This window comes from Perna viridis, chromosome 6 (genome assembly GCF_037379345.1).
Source record: "Perna viridis isolate PV_CMFRI_1.1 ecotype Kerala chromosome 6, ASM3737934v1, whole genome shotgun sequence".
Taxonomy (NCBI): domain Eukaryota; kingdom Metazoa; phylum Mollusca; class Bivalvia; order Mytilida; family Mytilidae; genus Perna; species Perna viridis.
This window is the reverse complement of record NC_142450.1, coordinates 46,676,210-46,688,697: the sequence shown is the minus strand read 5'-3', so window position 1 is coordinate 46,688,697 and position 12,488 is coordinate 46,676,210. Positions and strand designations below refer to the sequence as shown.

At 31.4% G+C, this 12,488-nt stretch overlaps 1 protein-coding gene across 3 annotated transcripts in view; it reads left to right on the top strand.

The window, feature by feature from the left end:
* LOC148615289 (connector enhancer of kinase suppressor of ras 2-like) overlaps positions 1–12,488 on the top strand; it is a 60,240-nt gene that overhangs the window by 44,466 nt on the left and 3,286 nt on the right. For 2 of the 3 annotated variants that reach the window (XM_088590098.1, XM_088590100.1), the window contains exons 12-19: positions 35–107; positions 4,184–4,222; positions 5,324–5,375; positions 6,171–6,402; positions 9,231–9,299; positions 10,056–10,150; positions 10,750–10,956; positions 11,350–11,564. In XM_088590098.1, the coding sequence (XP_088446224.1) occupies positions 35–107; positions 4,184–4,222; positions 5,324–5,375; positions 6,171–6,402; positions 9,231–9,299; positions 10,056–10,150; positions 10,750–10,956; positions 11,350–11,564 (982 nt within the window). The remainder of the gene's footprint in view (positions 1–34; positions 108–4,183; positions 4,223–5,323; positions 5,376–6,170; positions 6,403–9,230; positions 9,300–10,055; positions 10,151–10,749; positions 10,957–11,349; positions 11,565–12,488) is intronic. The other variant, XM_088590099.1, reaches the window with a different exon arrangement.

Below are 12,488 nucleotides of genomic sequence, written 5' to 3'. Positions count from 1 at the left end.
ATATAAATATATTTTTATTGTTGTTTACTGACAGTTATACTACAATAGTGGTAGGGGGAGTTCCACAGAGAATACCCAACAGTAAAACATCACATGTACAGATGGAGGTATGTTATTGTAAAAAATCGTTCAAGTCCTAAGAATAATGGGAGGGGTGTGAGACACATCACATGTACAGGTGGAGGTATATTATTGTACATAATCGTTCAAGTCCTAAGAATAGGGGGAGGGGTGTGAGACACATCACATGTACAGATGGAGGTATGTTATTGTACATAATCATTCAAGTCCTAAGAATATGGGGGACAAAAACATCACATGTACAGATGGAGGTATGGGGGGTAGATTCAATCTAGGGATACATAATGATATGTAGGTCTGAAAATGAAGGCATAAATACATGTGTAATGGAATGGTAATAACCATTGAAGGAATTAATACTTTTGCAGTTATAAGGTCCTGCATGATCAATGAGTGTATTCATGTATTGATTTGGCATTGATTCTGCCTCGACTCAAAATCAGTGGTATACTGTTTTACCCTTGTCCTTCACACATCACAGTTTTCTCAGAAACTACAATGACATGTATTAGCCACTTGATTTTGATATAAACTTGGTATGCCATATTGTTGGGTTTTATTTTTGGCTTAAGCCACAACATCCTGTTTGGTGACCCTGTTTATATTTTGACCATAGATCAAATTCTTGGTTTAGGTATTACTAGTGGGCATTAGCTCTCAGATTTCTTGTTTATAAAAAATGAATCATTGACCTAATTTAAGTAAAAGAATTGTCATTAACAGTGATAAGAACAATTGAAACGGAAACTATTGTCAGGAGGATGGATGATCTGAAAAAGATGTAAGAGTTTCCCAGGAATCAGGAACTTTTCTAAATGATTATTGACTTTCCTTTATCATGTTAAGAGGATTGTTTTTGAGTATTTTGATAGGTTTAGCAATGTAAAGTAAGGTATTTGGAGGAGGTAATCATAAGTTAAACAATAATAATGTCAAATCATATAAAAAGTGATTCTTCTTTTCTCATGCTCATTAATCACAGTGCAATAATGATTTGTTTGTCCCCTTACAAGTAGTAGCAGGAAGAAAAAGATTAGAATGAAAAAACTTCTCAAGGAAGTTGTTTATTTTTAGTGCACTTGTACTAAAGGTCTCTTAGGTGTCAATATTGTAATCTGTCTCCATGTGAGCTTATGTTATTACATATGGCAAATACAGATGGAAGATAATTTTTAAGACATCATAAGCTCTCTGGCTTAAAGAGATCTGTCTTCCCTGAAAATATCAAGATAATCCATTTACCAATTTTGAGTTTTTGCCTTTTTTGGCAGTTTTTGCCTATCATTTAGAAAACAAAAGCAGATTGATGATTAATGTAATTGATAAAATGTTCAGTATTTCAATATCTATATTTTCGTTGCAAATTTCAGAAAAATCTATTGACATTTTTTGGAATTATTGTCTTAGAAAGTGTCATTTTTTACATTTTATTAGTTTTTCCCTATTATTTAGAAAAGGAAGGCAGATTGACCCTTCTTGCAGTCATGGCCCTTGAAAGTGTCATTTTTTTATGTTTTTATCAATTTTGCTTATTATTTAGAGAACAAAAACAGGTTGAAAGTTAGTGTAAATTGATAAAATGTTCTTGCAGTATTTCAATATCTATTTTTGGTGTAAATTTCAGAAAAATCTGATGACACTTGTTGGAGATATGGCCCTTGGTCATTTTTGATGTTTTTTATCAGTTTTGCCTATTGATGATTGATGTTTAATGTAATATGATTCAGTGTTACAATATCTTATTTTGGTGAAAGTTTCAGAAGAAATTTACTTACTTTGCCACAAAGTGTCATTTTGACCATTATCCCAGTTTTTTCCTTTTGTTAATAAAACATTAGCAGATCGATAATTAATGTAAATTGTAATAAATATGAAGTGTGTAAAGATCTATGATGGATGCAAATTTGGGAATAATTTGTTGATTGCATTCTGTAAGGATTTTTTGCACTTTTAGCCTGTTTTTAGGTTGACATAAGTAGAATGATGATTTTAGCAAAAATGTTCAGTAATATGATAAAGATCATCTGTGCAAATTTGTTCAAAGGTGTTAGACCTTTTATAGGTTTTACAAGTATTCAACTTTCTAAAGCTATTAAACTTGAGAGCCTCTTGTTGTATTTTGACATAGGCTGTTGATACATGGCATGTTGGTAGTCCATGATTTGTCATTGTGTTGTGTAGCATTTTTAAAACTTTTAACCAACCTTGACCATAATTTGAAGGTCGAATAATAACATTTTTAAGGCATTTTATGTCTGGACCATAACATTCTTGTCTTTTGACCCAGGCCATAGATATTTTGTATGTGGATATATCATAGTAATACAGTGTGGCATGCATAATTTGACCTTTGACCTTGTGTAAAAGTCAGATAATTTAATTTTTGGGGTACTTGTTCTGTCCATCCTAAATAAAAGGCTATAGATGAAAAAAAAACTACTTGATTGATTTCCATGAAACTTGGTATATTTTAAAGGTCATGGATAAAACAATATTATGGGAAAACACAAGATCATTTGAAAGAGGTTGCAGTGTCCAATTGTTCTTACGTAGTCATCTTAATAGAAATGCTCAGTGTTTGTAAATACAGTTGAAGTAGTTGATTGGTGGTATAAGTTTGGGGATAAAGTGAGAAATGGTAAAACTGAGAAGTGAAATTGTAAAATAATTTATATTATTTAGTTTTCCTACAACTTAACAATCTCGATATACCTCAGTGCCCATGTGTTGTCAGTATTCATTAGCCCTGATAATAGATAGGTTCAATATCTCAGCTATTTGAAGTGCACTTGTAATAATTGTTCACAAATCTTGGATGCCAATTACTTCTCTCAACCCTATCATGAGACAATGCAAAGTTCATTGTATAGGAATCTGTCTGTCTGTCTGTCTGTCCAGATTTTTGTCCTGGCCATACCTTCTTCATTCTTCAAAAAGGCATACCATATTTGGCTTACTGGTATATCACCATGACACAATGTGTCACATACATTAATGATATTCAAGGTCAAAGTTATAGGTTTTTCAACATGGATTCCTGTATGTTACACAACTTTTTGGTGTTGGCTTTCTATTTTAGGTGTGTTGGTGAATCACCATAACATTAAAATGTTTGAACTTCAGTGACTCAAATCATCATAAAAAATGTGGGTGGCAGAGGGGTAATCTTTGTGAGTTTTACTTAAAGTATTTACAGTTCTTTTTAAGACCTGTGTGTACAGTTTAGAAGGGGAGATCCATCAGTCTTTGTGGTTTTAGTCCAACATTTCAAGGGGAGATCCGTCAGTCTTTGTGGTTTTAGTTCAACATTTAAAGGGGAGATCCATCAGTCTTTGTGGTTTTAGTCCAACAATTAATTGGGAGATCCATCACTCTTTGTGGTTCTAGTCCAACAATTAATGGGGAGATCCATCACTCTTTGTGGTTCTAGTCCAACAATTAATGGGACGATCCATTAGTCTGTGGTTCTAGTCCAACATTTAATGGGGAGATCCATCAGTCTTTTATGGTTTTAGTCCAACATTTAATGGGGAGATCCATCAGTCTTTGTGGTTTTAGTCCAACATTTAATGGGGAGATCCATTCAATCTTTTATGGTTTTAGTCCAACATTTAATGGGGAGACCCATCAGTCTTTTATGGGTTTAGTCCAACATTTAATAGGGAGATCCATCAGTCTTTTATGGTTTTAGTCCAACATTTAATGGGGAGATCCATTAGTCTGTGGTTTTAGTCCAACATTTAATGGGGAGATCCATTAGTCTTTGTGGTTCTAATCCAACATTTAATGGGGAGATCCATCAGTCTATTATGGTTTTAGTCCAACATTTAATGGGGAGATCCATCAGTCTTTGTGGTTCTAGTCCAACATTTAATGGGGAGATCCATCAGTCTTTGTGGTTCTAGTCCAACATTTAATGGGGAGATCCATTAGTCTTTGTGGTTCTAGTCCAACATTTAATGGGGAGATCCATTAGTCTTTGTGTTTTGCATGTATCCATTTCAGACAAATAGATCTTATGGAATATACTTGTTTGTTATAAGCAAAATGATGAAATTTTGATTTATGCAATTCATGTATTATATTGTAATTTTATAAATAGGAAAAAACATATAAAAAGCATGTGACTTTCAAGTTTAGGGTAAGATATGCTTTCAGTACATAATTCACTTTGACATTGCTTAACCAAAATTGCTGAATTGAAATTAATGGTTTGTAAAATGTGTTTTCATTGCCTTTGGATGATATTAAAAATGTCTTTTTTTTTTTTACTTTCTGTACAGATACAATGTGCTTGTTGCCTCCTGCTAATTATAAATCATGCTTCTAAAATTTATATTGAAAGAAATGTATTTAATTATATATTGTACTTTAATACATTGCTTGTTACCACTGAGCAGCTTAGGTTTAGACGTGAACTGAATGCAAAAATAGTACAATAGTCTTATCAACATTGAAACCATGAACATTAGACATAATAAACTAGGTTTCAGCATCTTTAAGACTCTAGTTAGACTTATCTTAAGTGACTTTTTAGTGTTAAGTTATAGTCACATAAGATAGGTGGTTTTAATTTATATTATTTCTTAACATAGAATGCACTAATTAGAAATGTTAGAGTCTGTTACAGGTGGTGGCTCTTTTCAGAACAGTAATCATAGAAGTTTGTTTTTCTGTTTTACAGTGAATGTTGAAAACATGTAAAATGTACATTGAAAGTTGCTAAAGATTAAAATGCATTAAAAAAGCAATAGAAATAATTTTATTGCCATGGATAGTAAAATGTATCAAATCTCTAAAACAACATTTTTGTACAATTTTTGGCAATGGATCTAACTCATGACCTCAAGTCCCTGTCTAGTTGAATAGTTGCTGTATTTTTCTCTAAAATAAAAAAATACCTAGAAATAGGAACATACTAGTAATCATTTACATGAAAAGACGTCAAGCAGAAATTGAATAAAAAAGGAAAGGTTTTATAGTAAAAAACTGAAATTTTATGTAGGTTTGTTTCCAAAACTGAAAATCCACATATTTTATTTCACTCATTTTGCAAGCTAAAAACCAAACAATGAATCTCCATAAATACTTCAGGAAAAAGACTTAAGACAGACTGTAAGTGGTAAAACATTTCTAGCAATTAAAATGAAATTTTGATTGATAGCCTGAAACTCAAAAATAAGTTGTATAAGAATATTACAGTTGTTTAAACTTGGGATTCATTTTTATAATTACTTTGTAGCATGGAATAACAATGAGAAGGAAGACCCACAGACCTGGGAGGACTGATCTCAGTAAGTTATCACTAGTAGACGTTGGAAGGGGAGTTAGTCCCACAAACCTGGGACTGATCTCAGTAAGATATCACTAGCAGACTTTGGAAGGGGAGGTAGTACCACAGATCAGTAGATTACCACTTTTTGACTTGGGAAGTGGTTGGAGACCCACAAACCTGTGAGACTGATCACACTAGTAGCCTTGCGAAGGGGTGGGAGACACAAGATCCTGGAATGTTGAATGATGTACCATTCAACCAAACTTTTTCAGTACTGATATATACCACACCATACTGTTTAGCAATGAGGTCTTCCACATTTGGGTCACTTTTACTCATAGTAATTACAATTTTTTTTTATAGTTCAGAACTTGGAATTTATTTGGTTACTATTACCAGTTTTAATTTCTCTAGTTGTAGATTTTTTTAAATTTTGCCAGAAAAAAAGCTCATATAATTCAAAACTGTTGAGATAGTATTTATTGCAATGATTTGGGAAAAGGAAGAGAACGGTACCTGCCAAAATCACTTCTCATTGTAATTCAGGATAATTTTCAACTTCATATTTTTGAACTCTTATGAAGTAAACAAAATTTTAGTTATTTGTATTGATATTCAACCCAACAAACTTCTATTATTTTTATTAAAAGAAAGGTTATGTAGTGATATTTTACAGATTTCAGTTTGGACATTATTATTTCCTCCATGAGGAAAGTGGTGCTTTTCTGGTTTCCTCCCATTAACCACAAGTTAAGTAATTTTACTTCTCTGATTTAGAGTGACGAAATGATTTCTATATTGACTATTTATGCAGATAGGAGAGTTTCCTGTAAAGACTTAGGCCAGGGAGATTGTGAGGGATGGTTGTACAAAAAACGTAATGATAAAGGTGGAGCCTTTAGTTCTAAATGGGTCAAACGATGGTGTGTGATGAAGAACTATAATCTGTTTTACTACAAAAATAAAATGGACCAGAAAGCAGAGGGTGTAATCCATCTACCTGCCTTCCAAGTGTCACCTGCACCAGAGGTGAAAACTTCGAAGTTGTAAGTAACAGCTGATGAATAGCTTCTTTCCTTGGAAGTCTGTTTGCAATATTAAGTTTTTTATTTTTGCTTTTCAGCTCATTTACTAAGAAAAAGAAGAAATTTTGTCTTGCAGTTACACTGTTGCAGAATTGTCAGTTATATAAAACACTAGTATCAGTTAACTTAGACATATAAATGATTATAAAGAATTATAATTTATAAATTCTTAAAACTTAGAAAATGCATAATTGTTGTTATTTCACCTGCTTACTTCTGGTAGACCGTAAGTGTTTTTTCTCCTGTGTATCATTTACTGTGAAAGTACTTTTATTCAAGGGTACTAACTTTCATGGTTTAGGGAAAAAATGTTAGTTCACAGATGTTGGAATTCGTGGATTTGACAGCTCCATCTAACAAGTGAATGGGTCATTTTTATTTCAGTGGAAACAAATTTCATGGTTTACCAGATCCCCAAAAACCATGAAAATTGATACCTTATGAACAGTAATACTTTCACAGTGTACTTTTTTTTCCCAAATATATTTAGATTTATTTATTTTCATAAGCCCGTCTTTTAAGATGGGGCATATTATAGTATACTGGTGTCCATCCGTTTGTCTGTTGTCATTTATAGTTTTAAAATAACAAAAATGCTGCCATCAATTTCCGTATTTTGTTTTAGGGTAATGGAACTTTATTACTACAAAAATTGGCTGATTTTCTATTTTCAGACTACAACTCAAAAACCCCTTCAGGGATTTCAATAATTTTTTTTGTGAATTTTTATTTATACTGATGAAGCTCCTTCTCAATTTAAAAAAAAAAATGTGTTTTTACAATTAAAAGTTATGGGGTTATTCATTAAAATGGAGTAATTTTCCTGTTTTCAAACTATATGGTGGTTGTACATGTTTTCTTGATATTTTTGTGAGGTGTTTGGTTTGATTGATGTGAGCTTCTTTTTGATTTTTTCAAAAATTTCTTCTGATTTTTCATTATTGAGTCACAGGACCTTATTCATAAAAATGGTGGATTTCCTACATTTGTGTAATAACCTTAAAATGCTTGAAGCAATTTTTATAAACATCCTTGGATAGTTTATTTCTATTAGTGTAAACTCCCTTTTGATTTTTTTTTTTTTTTGTATTTTGGATTTTATATTTTTGATTTATGGGACTTAATTCATACACATATCAGGAAATTTCCTAATTTTTTAACTTTAATTCAAAAACACTTCCCCAAATGCCATGACATTGTGAATTGTTTATTTTATTTTATCTAAGTTTAGATCTTTATTTATCATACCATACAGAAACAAATTCTGGGATTCATAGAAAGCCCTTTGTCCATCTGTCTGTTTGTCTGTCTGTGTTATATTTTAAAAGTCTCATTTACAAGTATTTAAGTTATTGACCACTTCCATTTTGGTCAAAATATTATTTTGTGTCATACATTTACCGGTAATCACAATCAATATTGAGAGCTGTATTAAGCTTGAATTTGGTTTCCGTATTTGCACCATTTGTTCAGGGTATGACCTCTGCAGGCATATCTGGCTTCACTCCACAAAGCATTTTTTTGTTGTTGTTTTTGGTATTGTGAGAATTAATTGTTTACTGCATGTTATTTAGTTCTATGTATTGCCTGCTATGTGATGTAAAGAGCTTTTACTTGTTTATTTGATGGATTTCAGGAGCTCAGCTTTTCAATTGTTAAGTTACCATGTATGCTTAAATGTATGTTTTTACCAACCAACAAAATCTACAAAGATATTTTACAGTTAGTGACAAAGTTTTGATTTATCCAATGATGTTTAGTTAATACAGATGTACTTGTATGTATTTCATGAAGAGAATTGGATGTAAAATTGAGTGAATTTTCTGGTATGTTTGTTGTTTCAGTTCATTTTTCACCTTATATTAAAGGTGAATGGTTAAAGCCACCACAGATGTCTACGATCAGGAGAATCAATGTTTCTTTGCTTATTTTACTTTTTGATTTTGATGAATTATCATTGTTCTGTTACTGTGAATTTGATTACTTTTATTGTCAGGGCATTTTAGAGCTTACTTAAAGTTGAGTTTACATTTGTTGTAGACCTTTTCGTGATCTCTGAAAGTATTACTATTTTTAATTTAGGTTAAGAGCTAATTCATTTTTGGCCTTTTACCATATCTGTTCTTTTTTTTTTGTTGCATTGACTAATACAGAAGGAAAAGGTGTTTTACAATTGAAGAATAAATTTCATGATACAATGTAACGATTGTATTACACAAACCTTAAAATGTTCAATAATGAACTTGGATAAATATGAAACTTTAAAAATTTAAAAATTTGTAGAGAAGGAGTTTAAAAAATATCTTGAAGGAGGGGTCTAAAACGTGAATGGCTCAAAATTGTTCTGTCAGAAAAATTAAACATCATTTGGAAGTGACTTTTTTAAACTTTAAATTCAGATACATAGTAGTTGTTCTATAAGAAGTCTTGCAAACCATCTCTTGTATGACAAAATAGCTCTGCATTATCTACAAAGTTGCTATCTGAGTACAAATAGCTCCGTCTCTCATTGGCAAAGCCTAAAATCACATTATAAAAAGAAGTAGTGTTTGCAGAAAAAGAGTCTAAATATCAAATCAAAAGTCCATAAATTTTGGAAGAAGTAGCAAGGAATTGCATGTTCATATTGTATTATAGCATGGTAAATTATAAAACATCTTGTATTCTTTCAAAAGACTGAAAATCTGAATTATGAAGGTTTTGACAAAATACAGACTAAATTAATATTTTTTTTTCTTTTATTCATTGTGTCAGGACAAAGTTTATAGGTTTGGTTTTGTTCATTTCAGTGCATTTAAAATCCACAACCTTGGGACATCATTTTTATTTTCTTCTGACAGACAAGAAGATATGAAAAAGTAGGTATACATTAGTTTTATGGATTAATTGATATGGTTTTATTATAAAGGATACATTTGCCATTAGAATACTGAAAAATTCCTCCATTTAAAGTGAATAATTAGACTACAAGTCCTTCGATTGATTTCATAAAAAATCTTAAGTGTAAAATAAGCCACAAGTTGTGGTGTTATATTAGAGAACTACCATTTTTTGATATTCTCAAACAATATTTACATGTTCAATCAGTTTGTTTAACCACAAAAGCCACATGTTTATGTTAATATTAATAAACTGTATTTCTCTAATAGAATAGCATTGTTACATCATACATACAATAATTAACCTTCCATTGTGACATCATACATACAATGATTAACCTTCCATTGTGACATCATACATACAATGATTAACCTTCCATTGTGACATCATACATACAATGATTAACCTTCCATTGTGACATCATACATACAATAATTTACCTTCCATTGTGACATCATACATACAATTAACCTTCCATTGAGACATCATACATACAATAATTAACCTTCCATTGTGACATCATACATACAATAATTAACCTTCCATTGTGACATCATACATACAATTAACCTTCCATTGTGACATCATACATACAATAATTTACCTTCCATTGTGACATCATACATACAATAATTTACCTGTGGACCAAGTAACTCAAGGTTTAACATTTTGATGAAAAGTATTGGATTCATTGGAAATGTGTCAGTGATACAACTGAACATTTATAATTTCAGATGGATGAATAAGATGGGCCTAGCTGCTATAGCTTATGATGAGAAGAAATTGACAGAGCATGCTATATTCCCTAGTATTAGGAGGCATCAAGGGGGTAAGTTCACATAATAAGTACTTGACAAATCGAGCAGAAATAATACAACTTCAAACTAGTTGTAAATGTTGATAATTGGACCCCTTCCTTTTGGTTGATACAGTTGGGGATATTTAGAGATATTGTAATACATGTACTTCTATCTCTCTCTGAAATCAACATATTTACACCTTTAGAAACTTGGAATTGTTTTTATTTTCAAGATTAAGTGTCAGAGGCGGAGATCGCAATGGCAGATATTTACTTTTTGTGAAAGCAGATTCAACATCCTTTACTTTGTATGTAGTCAGAATTTAGGAAGTTGTAGATACATCGTTTATGGTCACAATCTTTTTACTTTGATGCCATGTCTTGCATGGTCCTTGATTAATTATTTCTGCAAGGTTGTGGAGCCAGGGGTAGCATGAAAAGCTTATACCTTTATCTGCTTGTTATAAGTTATTTATATAATTCTATAACAAATAGTCTAATCCTTACTACATTGAGAGTTTTCAGAGATAACTTTCTAATTAGGAATTTAAATAAATGACTTTTTGTATGTTTACCTTATTCCTTACAGACACTATATGACCTTTGTATGTTTACCTTATTCCCTGCAGACACACCTGAGTTTAGTGAGAGTGATGATGATGCCTTAGAATCAGCCAATAATAGCAGCAATACCAGTACCTCAAGTCTAGGATCTCCTGAGTTAAATCAGAAGTGTATTGATGAGGATACTGTGACATTGAGGAGTGGTCGTTCTTCCTTTACCACAGGAAGTGTTTATAGTGTTTATAGTCATGCACTTACTGAATATTCAGAAGGTATGTCTGTACTAGAAGTGTTGTTACATTTTTTTACTTTGATGTAGATTGCCGACTTTCTACATAGATTAACTTAGAGCTGTTTTGTAAATAGTCATGAACTGTTAAGGACATATTTGAGGGTTATTATCTTCTTTCTAATGAAGTTGTTATAGAATTATATTAACCGTGTTGCCTTTTTATGAATTATGAAAGCCTGTTTATTTTCAAGTTCAAAAGGCAAGGTCATTTAAATATCAGCATACAAAGACAAACCCAATGCTTTGTACTTCCTATTTTTGATTGAATAATCAAACAATGAACATTACAGAATAAAATGAACCAATGAAATTATCATTATACTTGATACAACTTTCAATTTTTAAACTAAATTACATTTATTTTTATTTGCAGGGTCTGAGTCCACTATGACAGGAATCTCTGTAAGTACAGATGACCTTACTAATATATATCGGACAATAGAAAATGAAAATCTCACATTTGATGGAAAGGACAAACAGAAACAAAGGAGAAGTGCAATAAAATCTGGATCGGGGCTGGATGAGTTACCCACCGTGGAACAGGTGGAAAAAGTCAAAAGACTTCACTCTTTACATAGGACACTGAAGGTATCATATACATAGGAATAATTGAAACATGTTATGGACAGTGTTTTTAAAATTACATGAAATCTTATATTTTCAAAAATCTTATGAAAACAATACTCTTTTTATGTATGATGTCCTATTGAAAACATATGAATACCACATGACATTTTTACTTGTTTTTCATGATTAATTTGTTAGTCAGAAACCTGTTTTTCATATGTTTTTTCATGGTGGTCCTAAACATATGAAAAACATGATAAAAATATGTTTTAGAAACATATAAAACACATGTTGCAATTCGTCCTAAATCATAATCAATATCTGATCACAATTTTTACCAGGTTGTGAAAGATACTGTTTTTACTCTATTTTTTAAAAATTCAAACTTCAGAAAAATTTTTGGTAAATTTTGAAAAATAGTAGAAAATTCATACTTGGTTTAAAGAAATGTCACTATATAGGTTTTAGTTCAACTATAATGGAATTTTATAACTGGCTGCCTATAGAAGATGCCGGTCAAAAAGTAAAAAAAAAAATTAAATTCAACAAAATGAATGAAGGGTACAAATTGATTTAAACATTTCTGTGACAATGGGGAATTAGGGGAACACATAACAATTACATCTAGTGAATCATACTTTTTTATCAAATGAATAAATATAAGTTATCCCATGAATTTTCTTATATCTGCTCAATTCTCCCTTTCTCTGATTTAGCTTGAGACTCTTGCATCCTCAGTAAGGTGCCAGGCAGTCTCCTCTAATATCACTGGATGTATTGACTGCTGTGATTTTGCTCTGATGTTACATGAGACTCTCACATCCTCCGTTAGATAGCAGGTGTACTATTCTGACAAACAGATTTCGTACATAGTTGAGTTTGGCTTGAGAACAGACTTGTTTTAATCAATGGTATTATTGTTTTAATCAATGGTATTATTGTTTT